This window comes from Lates calcarifer, linkage group LG13 (genome assembly GCF_001640805.2).
Source record: "Lates calcarifer isolate ASB-BC8 linkage group LG13, TLL_Latcal_v3, whole genome shotgun sequence".
Taxonomy (NCBI): domain Eukaryota; kingdom Metazoa; phylum Chordata; class Actinopteri; family Centropomidae; genus Lates; species Lates calcarifer.
This window is the reverse complement of record NC_066845.1, coordinates 9,907,434-9,931,471: the sequence shown is the minus strand read 5'-3', so window position 1 is coordinate 9,931,471 and position 24,038 is coordinate 9,907,434. Positions and strand designations below refer to the sequence as shown.

The window sequence follows — 24,038 nt, the reverse complement described above, 5'->3', positions numbered from 1 at the left end:
ATGAAAGAACCATGTATATCATTATTTGCAACCCTTCAACACACTCTGAGTCAAAGGAAACATTAATTATTTTTCAGAGACAGACCTTATGGATGCTGTATGCACATGGGTGTGTGTGTGCACATCTATATGATTACAGCTCTGACATGAATCCCAGCTGTTTAGCTTAATATTAAAGTCAATGTTATCACAATTTAAATCAAGTGATGAGAATTTGAAGCACAGTCCAGTGAAAAGCGCTGCTGTGTTTCAAAGTAAACTAGAGACAGTGATGTATGCCAGGGGACTCTGGGGACCATGGTATCCCGCAATGCTGTATTTGAACCCCCACATGGGAATGGAGAGGGAAACGAAGTAGAGACAACTACAGAGAAAGTGAAATGAGGAGGTGGAAAGAGGAAGGTAGTGATAGAGGCACAGGCATTGGTATGGACATGAATTTTGTTTTCAAGTATATGTGTCTCATTACGTATGTGAGCTCACTTTTGAGTGTGATAGACTGTGGAGACAGAGAGAAGGAGACAGAGAGAGGGTGGGGAGGGGGGGTGGGGTACTGATAGCCTCTGCTACACCAAAGAAAACCTGAGAGGAAGGTGGAATAAATAGGAGCGAGGGAGACTGTGGAGAGAGACTCCAAATCCCAGGTGTACACAGTTCGGCAACACAGCCCGCTGCCATGGCAACGAAGCTCTGCCGCAATCCCAAAGTCCCCATGCTGAGAGGCAAAGACAGCGATGGGAAAGAGAAGGCAACAACAAGAACACATTCCATCACTGAAATACAGCGAGGAGGGAGGAGAGAGACTTGGCAAGGTGAGATGCAGGAAAGTATATCAAGAGAGCAGGTGCAGATGAGGGTGAGAAGATCCACACAAATCTCATGGAGAGGAGAATTTAGACAGAGGATGGTGTGTTGGAGCAAGAGAAAAGAAAAATGATGCAGTGTTTTGATATAACAATGGCAATTGGCAAATATATAGCCTTCCAAAACCAGATGTCCACTTCACTTCACAGTGAACACAGCTCTGTCTTGCCTATGAAAAACATATCCATTAGTGTTCCAATTAAACAAACAACAACAGTGCAGAAGAAAAATGCTGCAGAGGGAGGCAGCGGTTTTGGGCTACATGGGTAGCTCCAATCCCACCCACACTGTGCTCTCTGCAAATATAAGTCATCTTAATGGAGAGCGGTTGTTTGGAGAGGAACTTCACATTGGCCCCACAGCCCTGAACCCTCCCATCGAATACTAATCTCTCCCTCATTCTGTCAGCTTTTACTCGCTATTCTTCCATCACTCGCTCCAGCTTCCTCCCTTGCGAACAGGACCTGGCTTGCAACTAGCTCTCAGTTCCAACAGTGTGTCCAATATTTCTTGATTTGAGCTATTTCGTCGGAGGACAATCAATATTGTTGTTGGCAGAGGGCGATTATAATTTATCAGTGAATGCTCGGACCTCCAACCTCAAAAACTGCGCTAGACCTCATGGAAACATGTGAAAGGGCACATGTGCACTTCTCCCACTTCCTCCTTCCATTTCTTTCCTCACCAATGTCTGACTTACATCTGCCTGCTGGACACCGGGACAGAGATTTAGCAGGATTTAAAATCACTATATATTTGGTACATTTCACAAGTAAAGTTCTACCATTTGTTATTTGACTCCGAAAAGAGACCATGATCAAAAGTGTTCTGTTTCATTTTACTGCCTCCTTTGAGGGTCATACAATATGTACATTATATCCTGGGCAATGATTCTTACATTATGGCTTATTTTAAAGGCTATAGCCATCATGTATAAGGGGGTAATTCATAACAGCACAGGAACCATAATTTTGGTTTAATACCCATGCACGTGGCCTGGCTGTGATTTGGTAACACTGGTTTCCTTGCCACTTACATTTTTGGCCACTTAAAGTTAATCTAAAAAGCAGTCATCATTCATTTGACTGACTGACATGATAAATCTCCATGGTGGTGATGCCTCAGATAGTGAAATTACAAACCCTAATTGAGAGGTTGTCTACATCCATCTCAGGTTTTGCGCACTTTCTGAGGGTTCTTGACCTTGTTTGTTGACTTCTTCTCATCGTTCCCTGTTTGTATGACACCAGATGCCTCACATACACACGCATACACATACACACGCAGAGCAAAACACACATTCACATGCATGCATGCACACTCTAATACACTGACACCCCCCCACCTTTGCCCCCCTTCCAAAAACCCATTGAGTCAACTTTTCACCCCCCTCAGTTCGGACGCACACAGCTGCAAATGCTGAAATTAAAGCGAGACATTGACGCATATATTAGCATGCATTAGCCGCTTCCCCCTGCCCACTTAACATGCAAATCTCCCAGCCCCGTCGCCTCGCACCTTCTGCCACACATTCATTTGCTGAATTATAATTAGACTAATCTTGCATAATTAATAAGAAGTCGAGGACCCTCTGTTTTTTATCCCCTCCTCTATTGTGGTTGCAAAAGTTTAATATTGCTGTTGTTTGTTTTTGTTTTGGTAATGTAATACACCCACACACCTCCCCATCCACAGGGAAGAGATGAGGAGAACATGCAAAGAATAGGAGGTGATCCTCATGTCACAGGGAAATTGCAGAGAAAGGCTATTTTCAAAGAGCTCCACTAGCTTTAGAGTGTTTATATTTAATGTGTGCCTTGCTCTGTGCATTTACTGAGTATTTTATTCTGTAATACAAGTCTAAAATTGTGCTCCTGTTTGATTAAAACAGAAGCCAAGTCACTATCTAGTGTAAGAAAGCTAATTGGAAACATGTTTCAACTTTTAAACTGTCACACATATCCTTAATTTTGTTTTTAATTGCTAGCATTGAAAAGTCATTATTTTCAATGTCATTAGCCATTATAAAGTCTTATTGCAGAAAAAGGCAATAAGCAAAAATGACATCTAAACTTGATAGGGCAATTTATTTGTAATTTTTGTTGCTACATATTGATGACACATTTAAAAAATAACTGAATTTAACATAGTCTGCTGTGGTCAAGTTTTACCTTCTGCAACGCTTACCCCTCGCAGACACACTTAAAACAGGAAACACAAACAAAACATAGACCCAGGTCTTAAACCTTGGGATCATTTTCCACTGTGGCACCACAGGGAGTCTGTTTTTTCTTTTCTGTCTTCACTTCTGCATCTCTGTCAAGGACTCCAATCCCCTTTGTCTGCATCTGCTTCAGTTCCCAAGACTAAACACAGGCCTCGCAGCATGAGGCGGCCGTCCCAATGGTGACAACTTGCTTTCCAAAAATTAGTTCAACGACCGACCAGCAAGTCATGACACTAGAAACAATAAAAGAGATGCAGCTTTTTGTTAAATTTCACTCCTCATTGTTGATGCTCAGTTTCCAACCAAGTCCACGGGGCCGTCTGTTACACGTAAGTGTTACTCACAATGTTTTACATATGGACTTAATCATGCAGCGTGCACCTAAGCAGCACAGGACCTCCAACAAAAATTTTCATAGGCATTCATCAGCACTAATCACTGTTGACATAAACTGCATTTTCACATAGACATAAAACACATCGCCCTCTGTGCTCATTGTAAATGGAGGTTTACTGGTAGCAGTGGCTCTTGAAGCATGTGATGTAAAAGGTTTTAAAGCAGAGTTCAAGTTAGTTAGCAGCACAGCTAGAAAACTTTCACCACGCCTCTCTTTTTCCTGGGGTCGGCCTTCCAATTTTGGGTCAGAGCGCCACAGATGACAAATTTATGCCTTAATACAAAAATATGGGAGGAAAAAAATTAAGGAAAAGAATGAGGAGGAGGAGATTGTCATCATTTTTGTTCAGCAGACGTGGATGCCCCGCTGCGCAGACATAGGGAAAGAAGTAAGGAGGAGTGAGGACAAAGAGGTGGAGACAGAATAAAGAGCTACTCCTCTTCATACATGTAGCCCCTGATCCATTCCATAATGTCTAATAGATAGAGGGTGTGGGAAATAGGAAGAGACTGCACAACAGAAAGAGATGAAGAAGAGAGGAGCCAGAGACAGAGGAAGAGAGGGAGAATGTTGACGTCCTGTATTCAGGGCCATCACTCATCAGACATCCCCTCTATCACCACCCCCCTCCTTCCACCACCATCACCCTAAAAAAACAAAACAGTGTCCTGACATCGCTGAGGAGGGGAGCTGAGGGGAGGGCAGGGAGTGAAGGAGGGAGGGAGGGAGGAAAATTAGGAAACCAGATGTGAAGCATTAAAACATACTGACATGCTGAGGGCCTTCCTCTGCCACACTCACACACTGAGAGCACTAACTCATACAGCAGGCCCAGATACATGCACGTATGCATGCATGTGTCACACACACAGGCTGTACAAGCCACACACACATGCATGAGTTCACAGGGAAAACACACAAAGACAGATACTGACTTGCAAGCAACCATGTGTGCACAATCAGTCATGCAAAATTATACACATTAGCAAAAAATGATGCCTCAAAAACAAATGTGTAAAAGTCATATGCATGTAAGTGTTGGCTGATTTCTAATAAAACATGAATCTAATGGGCCAAAAACACTCTGTACCTTGTGGCTATGGACAAGGATTTGGATAAACCACTATTGACCTAAGAATGTTTCACGCCAAAGCACAGATCTACAGATGGGTCGTCATGCATCAGTGTATGGATATGCATCCAATTAGTACATGTACCCGGGCCGAGGAACGGCCGGGGGGGGGAGGGATGGAGGTGTTTTGTTTTCCTCCATGGGGAGAGCCCTGTTTGGGGGATGGAGCGGAGAGAGGTGGAGGTGGGGGGGCGGTTTAGTAATAAATACCCCTGGACCCAGGTCCCCTGGCAGACTGGAAGCTAGACTGGTCACCAGGGTTAACACCCGGGGCACATGACCTTTGACACTGCTAATGGGGCACAGAAAACCCTCCACGAACTGATACCCCCTTTGTCGCATACCACCACAGGACCTTTCACACCAGTCCTCCCAGTACGACTCCCCCCTTCCTAAACATACAAGGAAATCTCTGGCATCAGCTTCACTGGCCTTTCATCAGCAAACACCACAGGGCCAAACTGACTTTGTAACATCTTTTATAACACACACCCAGTCATCAGTAAAGCAGCTATAGTTTTGTAGATTTTTACAAGACTTTTAAACCTCTTTCCACTGGCTACCTATCAGCAACCGACTGGTCACCACATTAGCCTGATGTCTAATAGTCTCTCTGTGGCATCAGTACGTAACCTATACGAGCTGAGAGAGTTTAAACAACATCTGCACCCACATGCTGACATGCACCTCAAACCAACCAAGTAAAAGACAGAGGTGGAGGAAGTATTCATATATTTTACTTGAGTACGCAAGTGTTGTTGGCATAATGTACCAAAAGTACAGAAAGTAAAAGTACTCTTACAAAGTATGGTGTTAATATACATTATATAATGAGATTATAATTTCAGATGCATAAATGTGTGAGTAATTTGTCGGGCAGGCAAGCGAGCACGTGGGGGGAACTCAGCTCTGTGTAAATTTGCCTGGTGCCCCTCTTGGCCTCTTCTTCATTGCCTCCCAGGCCGGTTTCATCCCTGCAACCTCAGCTCCGGCCCATCCCGCCCCTTAACTTGAGAACTGTGACAAAGCCAAACATTTAAACCACTAGTGCTGATTTATAGAGCTTGGTAGTGCTGTAAAAACTTCAGGCCTGCCACCGCAAAAAAAGTGACTGAAGTGCGGCAGAGCTGAGAAGAAAAGAGGTGCTGGGAGGAGGAAAGTGGGATGACGGGAAGGGTACACAAAGAGGCACTCGAGTGTTTCAACAAGGTTTCTCCTGGGTGCTAAAGTGTTTTACTGCATAACCGCTTGCTAGCCGCTAAATGTGCATTTCAACAATTTAAAATGAATGAATGTTTCAGTCTCCCAAGCTTAGCTCAGCCATAGATTGCATACAAAGCATGGCCACATGGGACTACGGTCAGCCTGCCAAATAGATGGATATGGATAGATATTCAGAGTCTAGAGAGTATGAATTCACAACCAGGACAGGGAATAGAAGTCCCATCAGTGGCCTGACCTCTCCCAGCATGCTTGGTACATCCTGAGGGACGAGGATTCAAAATATACTCTCATAACTGTCAAATGGAGACACGAAGCACCCTCTACAGCCGAACAGATTTCAAACATACCAGAAGGTCATATGCAATACACCAACACTGATCTAGCTTTTCCAATACCCTTTCAATCAGTCAGCCACTAATCAGACTCACCGATAACATGTGTATATCAAAGCTCGACCTGAACCTTTCTCTGAGAAGAACAATGAATCTGGGATGGATGCCACCGAGAGGGAGAGGAGTGGGAAGAGAAGCAACAACAGAAGGAGAAGAGATGTCTTCTTAATTAGCCAGTAATGATAAGATCTGACAAACAACATCTGTTTCCAGAAAGAGGGGGTGGTGAGAGGAGTGGGGGGGGGGGGGGGGGGGCAAAGAGGAAGAGAGAAGGAGAGGAGGGAGAGAGGGATAGGAAGGAGAGACAGAGAAAGAAGTGGCTAAGAAACCTGTGAAGCCTAGACAACAGGGACCTGCTTGTAAGAAAGTAAAGGGGGAGCGGAGGGGATGTGTAAGGGAGGGAACGCTGTGTAGCGTGACACAATAGAGGAACGGAGGATGAGAAGTATAACAGAAGTGAGAGAAAGACAGACAGGGGAGAGAAATCTGACAGGGTTGAGGGAGTCGAAGAGCCAGGACGAATATGACAGACAGGGGGAGGAAAACAGATCAAAATGAGAGAAAAGGAGGGAGATAGACAGACGCGGAGAAGGTGAGCCGGATAATGGTGCTGGAGTGAGAGGAGGAGGAACGTGGAACGTGTGAAGAGATGGGAATGGAATCGCTTAGAGGTCCAGGGTGCTGTAATTTACTGTCCGTGGCTAATACACAGCAAATGTGTGGAGCCGAGGACTGGGAGAGGAGACAAGGGGAGCCGGGGTGATGGGGGGGCTGAAGGGAGGGCATGCAGACTGTTGGGGCTCTCAGCATGCCTGCTGGGAGCCTGTCAGCAGTCACATCACCCCTGCCCTCAGCCCTGACAGATTCATCAGGACCATTACACACACACACACACACACACACACACACACACACACACACGCTTGCATCCAAAAAATTATAGTGACACTGCAATTGTTAAATTGCTGTTCCTGTGTTTTCCTATCTTACATTTTCCTCCATGATGAAGAAAACACAACATCTGTTGCATAAGGCAGCAAAGGACAAAAGAGCCAACAATGATTTCTGCTTCTCTTTAAGTTTGTATACTGCACACGTTTACACTACACTCCCTAACATCTTCTGTTAGAATGGAGTAATTAAAGTGCCAGTACAAGTTTTTAAAAATGTATGTACACAATAATCTAGCCTGGTTGCTTTTTCATGGACTACAGGAAGAATAACTATTGCCTCAAGCGTAAGCCAATAGGGATACTAAATAATTTTTTTTTTTAAGAATACTGCAGATGTGTAAATATTTGCATTAGGAAATGTTTTTAAAAAGTTAAAGGTAGGGATTTTTGGAGAAATCCAACTCCTGGGATAAATACTGCAGAGTGTGTCCAGATTCCAGATAAACAGACAAACAAACAAACAAGGTGGCTTGTGGGGCCGGCCCAGCACCAGGGGCCATTGTTAAGTCATTAGTGAAATTTAAGACCTTAAGAGAGGAGGATGACCGATCCCAATTACACACACACACACACCCTCACAGCTCCACCCGCAGCAGCAGCATCCAGCCAAAGAAAACAGCCCCTGTTCCTAAATACCACTGCTAACTGGCCTCTGACTCCACACACACACACACAAGATCCTGATTACACTGATACAAGATCCCCTTACAAAATAAATGGAAAATGCAGGAATTTCACATGAAAAATAAATCTACAGTCGACTGAATCCAGAGTCACACACGCAAAACCACACGTCGCTCACTTGCTCGAGATTTGAAGTGGCTCTAAATCACACTAATCTGCCCCTTTCTGATCCTCTGAGTGCCCCTACTTAATCTCTACACTGCTCAACCAAAGGTGAACCCTATTAGTGGCCAGACAAATGGGAGGGTTTGCTCCAGCTTCTCTGAGAGTGCGAGGCCTTTCAGAGAGCCATTGAACTGCAACTCAAAACTTCTAGCCCCCCCCAGTCCCCTCTGCATCCCACCCACTCACACAAGCCCCTTCCCCGCTGTTCCTCCACATTAGGCCATTGGTAGTCCATTCCCATTTCCTGTCAAAACATTTCTTTGCCGTTCTCTGTTTCCGACTGCCCCCTCTGTAGGCTCTCAAAGAAAACAAACCAGACCTACTTCTTGTGTCAGGGTTCAAGCCACAACAGCCAACGCTGGCCAAAGCGGAGCAAAGGTGACCAAACACAAACTCGGCTTATAACCCGCCACTCATTATACACTTCCTGTGAACACCAGAGTCCAGGATCTTCCCAGTTCACATGAGACCGTGTAGCACAAAGCTCAGGCCTCACCAAAAGGTCCCTGAACTCATTTTCACCAGTCTAACTCTAAGAGAAGCTCTCACTGTTTGAAGCAGTACCTGTCAGTGAATTTGATATTCTAGACATTGCATCGTCTCTCCCTGTCTGTCTTTGTGTCATTCTCCCCCTTGCATTGCCCCAAGGGAGGACCCATCCCCATGGTCCTGTGCCAGCTGCTCAGTGGTCCAGCCTGTGTGCCGCTCCACTGTGTGAGGCGTTGTGTGCACTGGAGCCTCAGGGCCTTGTCGCCACGCTGCCTGGCCCCCCCCTGCCTGAGGGGCTCACTGACAGGGGGTCTGGAGGGACTGGACAGTACTAGCCCACCAGGGAGAGACCTGTGACAGCAGACTGAGGGGACCAGTGTCTTTGACTTTGTCGCTCTGCATGTATGTATGTGACAGGTAATTTATGCATACATATTAATATCTGCATCACTGTGATGAGTGCAAACCTGCACCTGTACGAATCAGTGTCTTCAGTGAATTCCTTTGCTTATATTTGTAAAATAATAATAATGTTAAACTCCATGTTACCATAGCAAAATATTTCATGCTACCGCAACACTTGACTTCACCTGCTGAAACTTATACACCATGAACTGACTGTACACAATTGTCAAAAAATTGGTAAAAGGCAGGGTATAATAATAGACTCTGAGGTATGTGGAAGAACATCGTAATGCCAAACAGAGTGATGTTCTTCACCTCCACCTTTGAGGAAAAGCTCAAAGGAAAAGCATAAATGCCTAGTCAGCTTGTCCTGGATAAATAAAGACACTACATATAGTATTCATTAATGTACATCAGGACATGTTATTTACTTATAAACTTTGTGTCAGAATTTTTGGAGACGGCATTGAATGCGAATACAAGTTCAATGAAAATGCCTTCCCCCAACACCCTTGCATGTATTGTTTAGCTATGAACTGTCATTATGATGGAGACATATATATTTATCTGGATGGTATATTAAAACTCTGTCTATCAAAAACTACCAAACAATACTACTTCTACTACCAAACAATTACATAATCAATTGATTAAACAGAAAAAACCTTCCCACTTTGAAGAATTTTAATTTGATTTTGAGGTTTTCCACCAACTGGCCAACTCTTCCCATTATAAAAACTCCATGGATCTAACTGGCTAAGCTTCACTAGCAGTAATAACTATAGTTGAAAGTAGGTCTGTGTCAGTTTGCAACAGATTTGCCAAAATCATCTTCAGCTCTTTCCACAGCCAAAGACTCAAACTGAGGAAGGAAAAAAAATACACCTCTCCATATCCTCAATCCTATTTGACTGAATGAACTTTTTGTGATTATTTCATAGCAAGAGAATCTGATTGTGATTTCTGAACTATGTAAATTAGAACTCACCAAAATCAAATCACTGCCACTTTATATTTTCACCTCTTGACAAACCTTTGGAAAATCTGTCTTGTGACAGAAAAGAACCTGGCACAAAAGCAGTGTCAACACAGAGAGCTATGAGTTTTACTTTACAGCTGCAGGAGAATCTTATAGGGGGAGTATGAGAAACAGTCTCCTAAAATGACAATGTTGTCTCACACATAAAACTCTCAAGTGCATATATGATGACCTAACAGAGCGACTTGGCGGCAGAACTTGAGTATGCATCTGGGAAAGGGAAGGAATTCGACCCCTGACACAGTCCAAAAAATGTTGCTGCATTTATTCTTTGGCTGATAGTTTAATGTTCTTTTCCCAAAGACTCGCAGTTTCTATTTTCTTTTTGGTTGAAGCTGAAGAATGAGGAGGCCGGTGTTCCCCACCATCGCCGGTACAAAGGGAAAAAACTATCTGGCCCTGCTGTAAAGAACAGGTAGATGGCAGTGAAAAACGCGATTCAAGAGGCACAGAGGGAGGCGGCCTCAGTCGTCACATATTGTTATTTTTAAAATTAGTTTAAGATGAGGAGGCATAAGCAGGTGGATGGACTAACATTGAAACAGATGGTCAGACTGCTTCTCTGAGACATCACAGTGGCTGAAACCAGACATTTACATACAGCAACAAATGATATCTGAATAGTTTATTGTCAAACTGTCAAGACAGTGTTAATCCATAAAGAACTATATTAAAGAAAGAATTGAGACTGTGTACATTTGTGCCTGCTTTTTACCATACTGTAAGATGTCTTTTCACAGGAAAATAGGTTTCAGAATTAATATCAGCATAAGCAATTAACAACTAATGGCTGCAATAATAAACATTCAGCTGGGGAATTTTGTAATTGAGCTGAAACTGAAGCAATCTACTACACATCGATTAGTGCTGAAAGAAAAAAAAACAAAACAAAACACTGCACCGACTAGTTGAAAACAAACCTGTGATACACGCACATAACTAGAACCAAGGCCACAAACAGATCAATACAACCCACAACCTAAGATTAAGAGTAATGGATTCCTCTTGGAGCCGAGCATCTGAAGTCAAGCCGTTGCCCAGGACGACCACTCATTGTTTAAATAGTAAAATGATGAACTCAGAAAACAAAATTAACTGTTTAAAAGGAAAATAAGACACAAAACTATGACACTTGTTCATTCCAGATGGGAATTTTGTTTTTTATCTAAACATTCAAAAATCAAAGCCTGATATATATGAGTATATCTGAGTCTTTGTGAGTTCTTTTTGAGTCTGGCGGAGGGAGGAGCCTTATTGACAAGATTGGAAAATTCCCATTGATTATTCTTCTTTTCTCTGAGCGCCGGCTTGTTAAAAAAGACCCCTCTTGGAAACACAATCAATTAGTGAGATAGTGCTTGCCATTGATCACCCCCCCACCCCCCACCCCACCCTCCACCACATAAGGCTCTTGCCTTACGATGGATCCCTCCACACACGCCTTATGACTGACTATTGATCTCAGCTTCTCAGCCAAATATAAAAGCACACGCTCACACTGAGAGCTGACCCCTCACATCCAAACCCACGCCTAATACTAATACTGACATCTGCTTGTCTCCATTGTAAACCCATGGTTCACTCATAAATACAGAGGCCAGCTTTGGCCCAGAACCAATATAGTTTCTCAGAGGTCAGAGGTCAGCATGACAATAATGCTGCCATTAAAAGATCTGCCTGGGTTAATACTGAGAAGTCTCAGAGAAGAGAAGCTTTACGTAGTAAAAAGATTGGTGGGGCTGATTATATTTTTAATTTGTTTGATCTCTTGGTTATTGATAAGGTATGAGGAATAAAACCCAAATGTTTAAAAGTAAGGAAAGCAGCATGTTCTCACTTCTGAAGGGTTTTTTTGCTTGATAATTGACTTAAAAAAAAATCTACTAATTTTCTGTTAACCAGTCATTTCAGCACTAGCTATACAAAAAACAAAACATAGTAAAAAATATTATAGCCAAAAAGAAAATTAACTGAAAAATACTTAATTAAAAAAGAAAAGTAGTGAAACACTGACTGCATGAGTTTGAAGCGTTAGTGAGGGTTTATGGTCGTGAGCCCAGAGGAGTCAATCAATCTATCTTTCAGCTGATCAATCATCCAACCAATCAGTGAGCAGGCCAGTCCATCAGTCAAAGATAGGTGACATTCTCCAAACAGAGAAGTCACATCAGGCCTGCGAGTATAACAGTTCACCAACGTAAAGATTAGATAATTGTAAAATTATTAGACACAGCGGGCAGTGGGGCTGATAGAGGGGCAGATCATTCTCTCCCATAGGCAACTTAAAAGTCATCTCTTTGTCAACGACTGCCCTTGCCCCCTTCATCCCTCAGTCCCTCCACCCTGTATCCCCTCACCCCTCCCTAAGGATCAGCTGTGATCTCCGCTCTCTCCTTTCACTCAAATCAGGATTAGGGAGAAGGGGAGGTGGAGGGAGGGTGCAGCAGCAGCAGCAGCAGGAGGAGAAGAGGGGGGAGAGAAAACTGAAACAATATGGAAAGGAGATTAGAAAAGAGGGGGTTTGGGCCGTTTGGGGAATTGCAAACTCCCTTGTGCTTGGGTAGGTGTCCTAATGACACCGCCTAATTATGGCAAAATTAGACAGGCTAAAGGGAAGGTGGGGGGTGGTGGAGGAGATGGTAACGTGAAGGAAGAAGAAGTGGAGCAAGGGAATTAAGCGATAGGGAGTGAAGAAGTAAGTGCACAGAAGGAGCATGTGGGAGCAAATGAAAAGAGCAAGAGGGGAGCGCAGAAGTACGGACACAAGCTTAGGCAAGAGGACAGGAGCAAGAGGCTGAGAGTGAGAGAGAAAAAAAGAGGGAGAAAAAAGGGGTAGAAAGCAGTGACTGGGCGATAGGAGTGAGTGGGCCCCAGCACGCTGCATGTTAATTGGAGAACAGGTGTTGGGGCTGGGAGCAGGAGGCTGATTACTGGAGCCACAGAAACAGACCGTCTCCACCACACATACACACACAGGCACCCACACACACATATACAAATGCACATAGGCTGCACACACACACACACACACCCATACACACATGAATAATTTAATACCCAAGCAGTGACTAGGGAAAAAGGTCAGAGTAGGGGTCACACAGACACATAGACAATCGCACATACACCCATATACATACATAAATAAAAGTGCGAGGATCCTCACACACGCATGAAAATATACATCCGTTTGTCTGCACACAAACATGTTGTTCAGAACATACACACACATCTTGCCCTGTCAATCTTTCGACTCTCTCTCCTTTCCAGTGTACTGTGTGCACGCACGCACGCAGGCAAATAAGACAGTGCACATAAGGTGGGATAAAAGGGCACAGGCCAACGCACAGTTCCATTGGCTTATCAGAAATTAACTGGCTGCTAATAGGCTGCTCCCGGAGGAGAGGATTTTGCAGGCCAGTCAAGAGGGAGAAGCCCCCGTCAGGACGGGATATGCCCAGTGTGATTAGGGAGTACAGTGGGTCAATGATTCCATTTAAATCAATCCTCGCAGCCGCACACCAGCCTGCACACACACAAACTCACACACTGAGTCACAATGAGATACAGATCGTTCTTTCCTCAGCAGCATGCCACCACGCTACTTGCAAACAAATTTCGAAGAGATTTAGCCATGTTAGGAGGAAGTACAAAAAGGGTGCGGAGGGGGTTATTGGGAGAGTAATGTGCTACAGTAAATGAGAAAAGCAGCTGCTCCAAGGTATTCTGGGAAAATTCAAAAGACAACAGCCCGATTTTTCCGTTATATGAAAACTATCTTCAGCTGAGATCCTTTGAGACACACTGTCAACAGCCAGCCAGCTTGAACTGAGGAGGAGAAAGAAAAGGGTCCTTGACGTATATGAAGCGAGTGTTTTCTCGGCAGACAATTGTAGGGGAAGGAGAGAAGGAAGGAGAGAGGAGAGGAGGGAGAGGTGATGAAGGTTGCGTCTATGACATCACAGCCAAAGTATTTCACATGCGGTCCACTTATGAGCATTCATCATCCCGGTTAATGCCAGGCAGGCAGTGCGAGACCTCCGAAATCCCTCGGACGTGAAGGCCCTCACACACGCTGATTACGGCGGTGGTCATCTACCTTTGAGCCTGATAACTGGCTGTCAGGGTGAACATTTACTACATATGTGAGCCTGTCTGGTGGTATGGTAGATCCACATGCTTCTGATAAAAAGAAAATCTATGCCTCAGGCAGGTTTCAGGTGCAATGTCGGCTGTTAAACATAATGAGAGACCAAATTGAAACAGATCCCAGAAGGTTGAAGATAGATCAACAGATAAACAGAAATCTGAAGAGTGAGAGGAACACATGGGAGACAGACATGGACTCACATACTCTGTACTGTATGTTGCTGCCTACTTGCACAAACATTGTGTTGCAAATGTTAATATTTATATGTGATGCCTCCATGCACAAATTAATATTTACACAAACAATAATACAACTGTAGAAACACATGGAGATTCCAGGGCTTCTTATCTACAAAGTAGCTACTTTTCTCACTATGGTCTCTATTGTCATTGGCTGTAAATGGAGCAGCTGAACCTTCACATCAAACCACGATCTCTCTCTGGCACTGTGCGTAAGTGTGTAGGTGCATACACACAAGGAAAGGGCAACCTGAACACTCAGTATGAAGAGGTGCTTGTTTGAGGTGGTGGACACTGTGTGGGACGTGGTTTGATCTTATTACCTGTCAATGATGACTGGGTCAGAGGGCGTCTCGTTTCGGTTGCCACAACTTTTCTTCTCACAACAGCGGCTGAGTGGGCAGTTAAAGAGACAGAAAAGAGGAAAAAGTCAGTGTTGCAGGGGGGAAAAAAAAACACAAATTAAACAAGTGGAGCCATCATCTGTCTGGCCCCATCCACATCCTCAGGCCCAGACTACTCAGCCCTGCAGTCAGCCAAGATCCAGGAGCACACAAAGGAGGCATGAGAGGGGAGGGGAAGAATAGACAAAAGAATAAAAGAGGAAGAAAAGGTACAACAACACACCCTACAAACAGTGAGAGACCATTCAAAAGTGAAAAGCCAGCCAGGCAATCTGTCACATTGATTTCAAAATCAAACTCAACCCCCACACAGCCTCATTGCACACACACACACACACACACACACACACACACACACACACACACCATCCCACAACATCCTACCATTCGTCAGCAGTCCTGTCCGAGGAGCCTGCTGGCCACCCAGTCCCCCCCCACCCACCCCCCCTCCCAAAGTCCCCTTCGCTGCATAACAAAAGTGCCCCCACCCCTAACCATCTGCCACCCCTACACCTCGCCTCACCCCTCTCGTGTCCCAGCTTGGCCCTGCCCTGCCCCCCTCCGCCCCCCTGTCAGACGGCCTCACTCCCCAGCTGTGACGCTTGCCCTCTGCCTCTTCGGCTCTGTTATTAGCCAGCTGTGAGTCACATTCGGGCATCTGCTGGCTACACAATGGCAAAGCCCACTCCGTCTAAGCCCCTTTCCCCTCGTCCCAGCCCCCTATCCTTCCCCCTTGCTGCCCTCGAATCCTGGGTCACTGCCCCACTTCCAGAGCGCTCTCTTCAGCTTCTTCTCCGTCCATAACCCTGTGTTCACCTATTTTCTTTACTTGCCAAAAAAATAACAAAAAACCCTTTTGTGCCCAAGCCATGATTAGACTTCTTAAATTTGCTCTGCTATTAAAAGAACTTGTTGACAAAGTTCAAACATGCTGTCTTGACTAAACAGAGGTGTTGCAGTTTTGACGAGGGAAAGGCGGATTATTCCCCTAAAGTGTGTCTGCTGCTGTCAGCTGAGGTCTGGCTGCAAAACTCCAGGTCAGAAAGAAAAGGAGCTCCGGGAAGAAACGGGAGCTGGCCAGGAACACGCTGCGTTACAGCAGAAAGCAGCGGGGGGTTACCACTGTAACAAGGATGATGACAGACAGGCTCGACTTACGGTTCAACCACCGTCTAGTTTTTCAAAAATGTGGAGCCCCAAGCGTCGTCCCAAAACCCCAAAACCACATTTCAAGCTGACTGAGACAAGGCAGAGCGAAGGAGCATAATGGATATTTGGATTTCGTCCCTGTGGGTGAAGGTTTCAGTGAATGCGTGTGTGTGTGCAACACTCACCTGCACATAACCTCGTGTGTGAGCAGAACTCGGCACATTTCTGGATTCTTGTTTTGTCCCTCATAGGATATGGGCTGAGAGGAGGAAATATGGAGCAGTGGGACAGATTCAGTTTCATGATGACTCAATTAAACGCCTGTTTATGTAGCTGGAGGTGGAATCCCCTACGAGAAGATTTAAAGAGAGTTTACCAACCTGTTTAGTGACGGAGTCAATGAGTCGTGCGTAAAGATCTTGCTCTGTACGAACGCCTGCAAAAAGAAAACACAGAATTTGTTCTACACTTCTATCACTTTATTTTAGGCATGAGAAAAGTTTTATTGTTGTGAAATACATTTTCCAAAGAAAATGGATGTATGATCTTTTGCCCTCAGTTCATTAGTTAAACAGAAACTGGGAGGAGATGTGAGATCAAGCTAGAAATAGACATTTTATTGTGCAGATGACCTTCACATCACCAAACAATAGTAAATTAAAGTGTAACTATTAATGAAGCAACTGAAACTGTACTTAAACTTGCTAACCCACTCTTACTGGTTGATAAAAAAAAAAGTACATTGCGCTCAGGATTCTCAAAATAAAATGGAAAGATTTATGATATAAATCTTCTTTTTTTCCCTCAAACTCTGGACAAGCTCTCAGAGAAAGCATTGAACTTTGTCCAGCCAACATGGAGGAATAAGATTGGCATGCAGTTCATATTTTCTCTCTGATGGTTTCTGAGGGGATTGAGAGTTATTTGATGTTTGATGATTATTAGTCATGTTCTGCTTTGAGGCCAGAATTTACAACCAGATTCTCACGATTTGTCCCTCTGTTCTTTTTGTGGTTATTTCTCTGTTAACTTCTGATTTATTTCCAGGTTTAGTTGACTGATGGGAGATTAGTTATACACCAACAGGTTAAAATATCAACTGAACAGCTTGTTGAGGGGTTTACCTGAAGAGCAAATGTCCTCTTATCACTGTTTCGTGCCTCTGTGTAACGACAGTGAGGACAGACAGGAAATGTGGGGAAAGGGAGTGGGGGAATTACGTGCTGGAAATGGTCCACTCAGCTGGGATTCAAACCGGGGACTCACAGCTGAGGGCATTTACACTCATGTTACACTCATGTGCCCTAACCACTGAGCTATCGGGTCGCCCCTCTGAGTGAGATTTCTAGTCACACCTGAACCTCTGGATGCTTTCGAAAACCTCCTCTGTAAATCACGCTAAAGAGGGAAACGACATGTAATGAATTGCTTCTTGAGAGAAGAGCGCATTACCCGAGGAATTTTTATAGAGACTTTGCAGCGTATTGCTTTTAAAATGTGTTCCTCTCATCAAAGTCTCGATTGAGATGCCTTTGATATCGCTTGGGGGAAGGGGATGAGAGGAGGGGATGTAGAGGAAGTGCTTTTGGTGTGCTTGTATGTACATGCATGTGTGTGTGTGTGTGTGAGCATGGAGGGTGTACGAGGGGATTGCTCTAGAACATGTCTTTTATCTTCTCTCCCATGGGTGCCACTGCGATGGCAGAGTAGGGGCAGCAGAGGCTCATGGGAACCAAATTTCTCTGTGTATCCCCCCGATCTGATGTGGAAGCGCCATGGGAGGGGATGGGGGTGGAGGAGTTGGGGGCTGAGAGGGGGGAGTTGGGTAGTGGGGTGGCAACATGTACCTTATTTCCACATACATGGGCCCAGAAGAGGCTCCTCACAGAGCCGAGCGCCAAATTGATACAAACCCAGTGATTAGGCGACAAGAGGAAGGATATTTATGAACTCAGAAGGGGAGAAAGCGAAGTAAGGCAGAGAAGGATGCGGAGGGAGATTACTTAAGTGGAAAGGTGTGTGTCATGTTGGCGTGCGGGTGTCACCGGCAACCTCTTTCATCTCTTGTTAAATGCAGGGCTCAGCATTGTGTCTAAACGATCAAATTAGACACCTGAGAGAGCAAAGAATCAACTTGCGACCTGAGAACTTGTGTTTGACTCTACTCACCGTTGCTGTAGAGGAGCTGCAGCTTGTAGTGAGTGCCGTTGTTAGTCTTTTCTCCCGTCTGCTCCTTGGAAAGAGAGGAAAGACAGACAAATGCAGGGCATGCAGTTAAGCACATCTGGGGCACAGATAAGTACAGCTGGGCATCCCCATGCAGTGTTAAGCACAGCGAGCCTCTTCTAATCCTGCAGCTCGCCCTACCCTGGCAGCAGCATTCGAGATCAGAGGGTTGTAGGCTCAAAGCCCATATGGGACCCCACGTTGTGCTCATAAGCTGAGTGCTTAACCTTGAGTCGGATGTTCTTTGTAGAGGTTGAACTATCATGTCTGATTCAAACTCCTAAAACCTTGAGATCAAATGCAGCAGTCCTCCCTGCAACAAGGTAGCACAGGCATGATTATATGTGCATGTGTGTGCGTGTGCAAAGTGTGTTCCAGTGGGTTGGAAAGTACTGTATGTGAGACTGAGCAGCAGTCGACCTTGACAGAAAAACTTCCTTTCCGCTATCCCTCCTTCCCCCAGGCTCTCCACTAGCCTCTCACTTCTTCCTTCTCTCCCCCCTTCTCTGTCTCTCGTTCCCCCTTCTTTCTTTCTCTTCCTCTACCTCTACTGGTCTTTCTAAGTGGTCTCAAAGGAATGCTCTCTGGTCCAATAACCCAGGAGGCTGGCATCACAGAGACGAGAGCAAGAGAGAGGAGGAGAGAGAATGAGGAGGTTGGGGGAGAAGAGAGGAAACTGGGGAAGGGAGACAGTTCTGAGGAGGGAAGAAGAAGTGGGGGGAATTAAGATGCATGAAGATAAGTTGGAAAGTAACTGAGCTCAGAACTCAATATCAGAGGTGAGATTGAGACACATCAGGAGATAGGCGAGTGCCTGGCTTCATAAGTTTTGCAAATATACACAGAGGAACGTTTATTTCGCCATGCCATCGCTCTACCTCTGCATAATTACAAAGCAAAAACAGATGCCAGGGTAACCATGCAGAAAATGAACTCCTCCGCTGCCGTCATATTACTCTGCACTGGCCTGTGTGGCACAAAGGGGGGGGGGGGGGGCACGCTGACAGCTTTCAGCCCTGGCATTAGCACTGCTGCCTGCCTTCCCTCCCTCCCTCCCTATACCACCATGAAATTCATTGCAAAACTATGTTTGAACTTCAGTTGACAGGACGGTGTCCTCTTGTCTTTCTCACAGGGGAGAGCTGTTGCCAGATTAGGAGATTCTTGCTCCCCTCACCACAAGGCAAAAACATCCATCAACACTGGGCATAAGGCTCCCACTCCAGGCAGCCTCCTCTCTCTAGGCTCTTTCTAACTCTGTCTCCGCACTGCACCCCTCCTTATTTTTGGTCTTGTCCAACCTGAGGAATCCAGCTGCCCCCACAGCAGTATTTAGAGTACGGGAGGGGGGCATGAAGGAAAAAGAGACTTTGATGATTAGTTCACTGTATAACTTAACAGGAGCGAGCATAATTTGCATTTTAAAAAGTAGTGATGTCCTCCTAATGAGGCAGGCTGCTAATTAGTCATTAGATATTCTTTTTCAATCCCACATCATCAGCTCATTGAGGGTAAAGCTTGTGTAAACATGTAGCCGTCAGCTGTTCGATATGCTTGGCTTTGCTGGGGATGGGGAAGATCAAGTTGAGCACCTGGTTACAGCTGAAATACAGTGTATATAACTGATACGTTCTGTTGCTGTTATTAGTCACAGTTTTTAGCCACTCCTGCTTTATCGTGTTAAAAATGTCCCCAAAAGAACTGTAAATATGAAGACTGCAATGAACTGATGACATCCTGAAATAATTTCGAAGACAGGCAGGCACTCAGAAACACTCACACACCTTGTCATGCTCAACAAAGTCTACAAACGCAGTCCTCTCCACCTCCACAGGTTGGCCGTGTCTGTCATAGAGCGCCAGGACAAAGTGGAAGAAGTTGGACTTGCGTAGATTGGAGGGCGGCTGCTTCTCAAAATGAGCCCTTGACAGAGCAACTCCACTGAGAACACAACAGGAAGAAACAGTCAGCCCACACTCGGCAACATCATACTAAAGACACTCAAATAAAGTGATTTACAATGCTAAATAAACAAAATTACCAGCTAATAACATATATCTGTGGTGGTTGATATTATTGAATATTTCTCAGGTGATCTCTCAAAGTAATCCAAATAAAATGACCAAGAACTAAAGACCATCCACTTTACTCAACTTGCACTAAAGCATGAAAACTAAATTAATATGCAATCAAATATGTTTGTTTTACTTACACTTTAAATGAAGTTATTCACATACTAAAATAATTCTTAAAAGCATATTACTTCTCATTAGTTACAAAGTTTTTTGTTCTCCAATTGTTAAGGCCTTCAGTATATCAATAATTTGCTAAATATAAAAAAGAACAGAAAAGACAGAACAAATTTATAAAAAAAAAAAAATGTTTTTCCTATAACTTGAAGTATTTTTTAAATATCTTGAAGAATATCATATGGTATGGGAAATTACACATAAACCAAGGCAAAAAAAAAAAAGGAAAAACAGAAAAAGCAAAACTTGACTCAATTAAAACTGAAGTCGACAATAGAATCAGCTCTGTTTGATTGGGACTGGTGTTGGAACATGTTAGTTGAAAAATGTACAATAGGCCACTGACTGTTGAATTTAAATCATTACATTTAGAGATTTAGTCTAGTTTTATATTTTATTTAGTTTTATCTCAGATCAGCACAGAGAGACATGAGAAAATGTGCAGGTCTGAACAACAGAGAGCCTGCACAGTGTTTTTCTAAAAATGTAACCTCGCTGTAAAATGGCCCATTTTCTATCTTTTCAGATAACTCACACTTGAGTAGATTATGGATTTTGTTCTGACTGCCGTAAGCGTTTCTTTCAACAACAAAAAAGCCTGAGGGAAAAAATATCCACGACATTTTTTAAAAATATATAAACTATTACAAACGAGCTATTTTAAATTACATTTTAATGCTCACCAGAAAACTTGATATCAAATAACCTAAATACGAGATGGATAACGTTTGTTGTATGACTTATTAATTGCTATTTTTATTTTATGTACATTAAGACATGTATTGTATTAATTAACCTGTTTGTATTATAATAATTAACTTGTTGAGTACTTTCTTTCTACTGCGTTTTCAGACCCTGTTTAGACTGTTTTCTAAACTTTAGTTTGGAACATAAGAAGACTAATGTATGTGTGGGATAGAAATTAAAAATATGTAGAGGATGACTGAACATCTACTTTAATGTGGAAAACAGTCTGGGATAAGTAGAATAATTACCTCGACTGATGAAAAATGGTAAATGTAAAGTGTGTTTTGTTGTGAGAATAAAGGTGTTTTTCAGCTGAAAACCATCAGCTCCATCAGCCACAATAACTGGTCTAGGAAAGTATATATATTTGTTCACAAGTTTTGAGAAATTATCTCACATTTATTTGCGTGAACTAAAATGGTAAGTTGACCTTTTGCAGCAGTAAATTCTCTGATCAAATGCTCCTTGTGTGTGACTTTATGTCAAAGTCAGCCAGTTCTGATTATTAGTTTTACGTTTAGCATTTTAGGCCTTTTCCTTTGGTGCAGACAACCAGAACTTTGCTTTAATCAATTTAAAAAATATTAGTAATGTCATGTGTTGTTCTCTCATCTCATTTAAAGAGGTTTTATGAGTTCAGGGGCGATGCATTTTGAAGTGGGCTCGTGTCATCTTTTGCAACAAGTAGTTTGCAGCTCTTTTCTGTTCTGATGTTATATATTAGAAATCGTGTTGTGCTCGTGATGTAGATCATGAGAATAAATTCTGTCATGTTGCTAACGAGCCTGAGCGCACATGATGCAAGGACCTGGTGAGAAGGAAGAGTCAATAGATGAGCTGGGTTTGTACTGTACCTTTGCGCCGCGACGTTCGCATCCACAACCCCGACATTACGCACCCATGACCGGACTGGATCCATCTCCTCTCCAAGACTTCTCTCTTTTAATCCGCTCACTTCACGTATCAGATGCTCCTGGATCCCGAACATTTAAGCCCTGTCCCGATCGTGTGGTGCTACTTTTTGAACTTAAAGGGGGAAAAAATGAGTTGGATACTTAAAGCACTTTGGCAAACAACAGAAGGTCCACCCCAAGGGTTTCTGCGCTCCTCCAGAGCGCCACAAGAAATCAGAGCTTGCGGAGCTTTGAGAAATAAATGACCGGTGCTGTTTGATGTTTCAAACGGGCGTCTGAATAAGAATCCACGCAGACTTTCTTTTAAGGCTTAAAAGATGGTGATAAATACACTCCCCCACTGATTGCGAGCATTGTCCAAGCGCAAATCTCCAGCGTCAGTTCGAGCGCAAACGATCACCTGCTCGGTCGGGCTGAACTCCTCAGACAGTTTAGAGCAGAGTCTCTCTCGGTATATTCATTAAAATATCTGCTTGTAGAAAGTCTCCCTTTGTCGCAGGGCCGGACCGGATCAAAACAGTTGATCCGAGGGGCCAGGAAGCTCGCAGTGAACCGCTGTCTTGAAGCATGAATGAGACCCTCTGCCGGGATAGAGCGTGGAGGAGGGGCCTTAGTGCCATATGGGAGACCGATTGTTGAAATGGATGCTCTCATTGGTGTAAAGTGCATCCGTTGTTTGGACTTCTGCCAGATTCAGCATCCAACCAGTGACTCTTGCAGGAAACTTTTCACACATTGAGTTCGACCAGGGTGATAATGTAAAGGAAACACGACGCTTTACACGTTTTAAAGCAGAAGCTATAGAGGCATCTGACAATTCTCTGAGCAAGACATACATCTGTGGTGTAACTGAAATTAAAGTTCTTCTTTTAGACGGAGAAACCCTTACAATCATATATTATTCAACCTCAAATGTTATCAAAAGCTTGTATTGTCTTCATTAAATGTTTTTATTCATATTTGATCACCTCTGGATGTTTTTTAAAAGCCACTTGTTAATTTTATGTTTTCACTTCTCCTGTGTGCGGGACTACCGCTGCCCTGAATAGTCTGAACAGCAAATCCTGTTTGGTCTATTCATTCGAGTCAAAATGTAACACAAGTGCGCTCTCGACAGGCGCGTATTCAGCAGCTCGACCGTCTGCTCCTTTGAACGCGATGATTCCGCTGAGGAGGCATCGCATCAGTGTCAGCGGCAACAATGGCCGTCTGGTTGGTCCATCAATCTCCAGCCAGCAGCGGACAGGGGGCTGCGCTCTGATTGGCGTTTGGACCGCTGCCTGACAGTGCCCGAGATGAGTTCTTAATCAATACAACAGACGAATTCACACTGCTCGTGAAATCAGTTACAAGTAACACTGATTTTTAAAAGCGTAATTTGGCGAGTCATCAATATATAAAAATATAAATGATGTGTGGATATAAAAGTAGTAATTTTTGGATACAATGAAAAAGTTTTTAGCTGCTGATTTGGATAATTTAACATCTTAAAAGATTCTTGAAAAACTATAATAACCCACAAAGTGTAGGCTACAACCCCAAGGACATTTTTTAATATTTTTGTCAATAATGTAAATTCATATGGTCTGCGTTTTATATTAATACCATTTTTGTTCAAAAAATTTTCTGGGTCTGAATGGATGTATGCTTTTTTTTCTAAAAAAAAAATTATTTCCGCTCCTGTTCGTCTGGCTTTGAAAAGGAAAGTTGGTTTTTTTTTTTCCAATCTTGGATCCTTTCCCCCTCACCGAGACTATTGTCTCTGTGTGGAGTTTGTGCGTCTGGACAATGAATGTAAATCTCCCCACACCCCACCCAACCCTACCCTTTGGATCCCGCCCCAACCCACCATCTGCCAGCGCGGGACAAAGTCAGATGTTCTCCCAATTATGAGAACAGTCTTGGGGAATCCATGCTGCCGAGTCTCCGCCCTGTCGCCGTGTCCCTCACACACTTCCCCTAACATGATTGACAGCTCTATTTACGCATGAA

At 43.9% G+C, this 24,038-nt stretch overlaps 1 protein-coding gene across 2 annotated transcripts in view; it reads right to left on the bottom strand.

Moving 5' to 3' along the window:
* ebf2 (EBF transcription factor 2) overlaps window positions 1-22,620 on the bottom strand; it is a 29,308-nt gene extending 6,688 nt beyond the window's left edge. For both annotated transcript variants that reach the window (XM_018668280.2, XM_018668281.2), the window contains exons 1-6: window positions 21,987-22,620; window positions 19,921-20,077; window positions 18,080-18,137; window positions 16,291-16,346; window positions 16,096-16,169; window positions 14,681-14,749 (exon numbers count right to left, since the gene is read on the bottom strand). In XM_018668280.2, coding sequence (XP_018523796.1) covers window positions 14,681-14,749; window positions 16,096-16,169; window positions 16,291-16,346; window positions 18,080-18,137; window positions 19,921-20,077; window positions 21,987-22,120 — 548 coding nt within the window. In that variant the 5' untranslated portion in view covers window positions 22,121-22,620. The remainder of the gene's footprint in view (window positions 1-14,680; window positions 14,750-16,095; window positions 16,170-16,290; window positions 16,347-18,079; window positions 18,138-19,920; window positions 20,078-21,986) is intronic.
* Window positions 22,621-24,038: the final 1,418 nt, after the last annotated feature.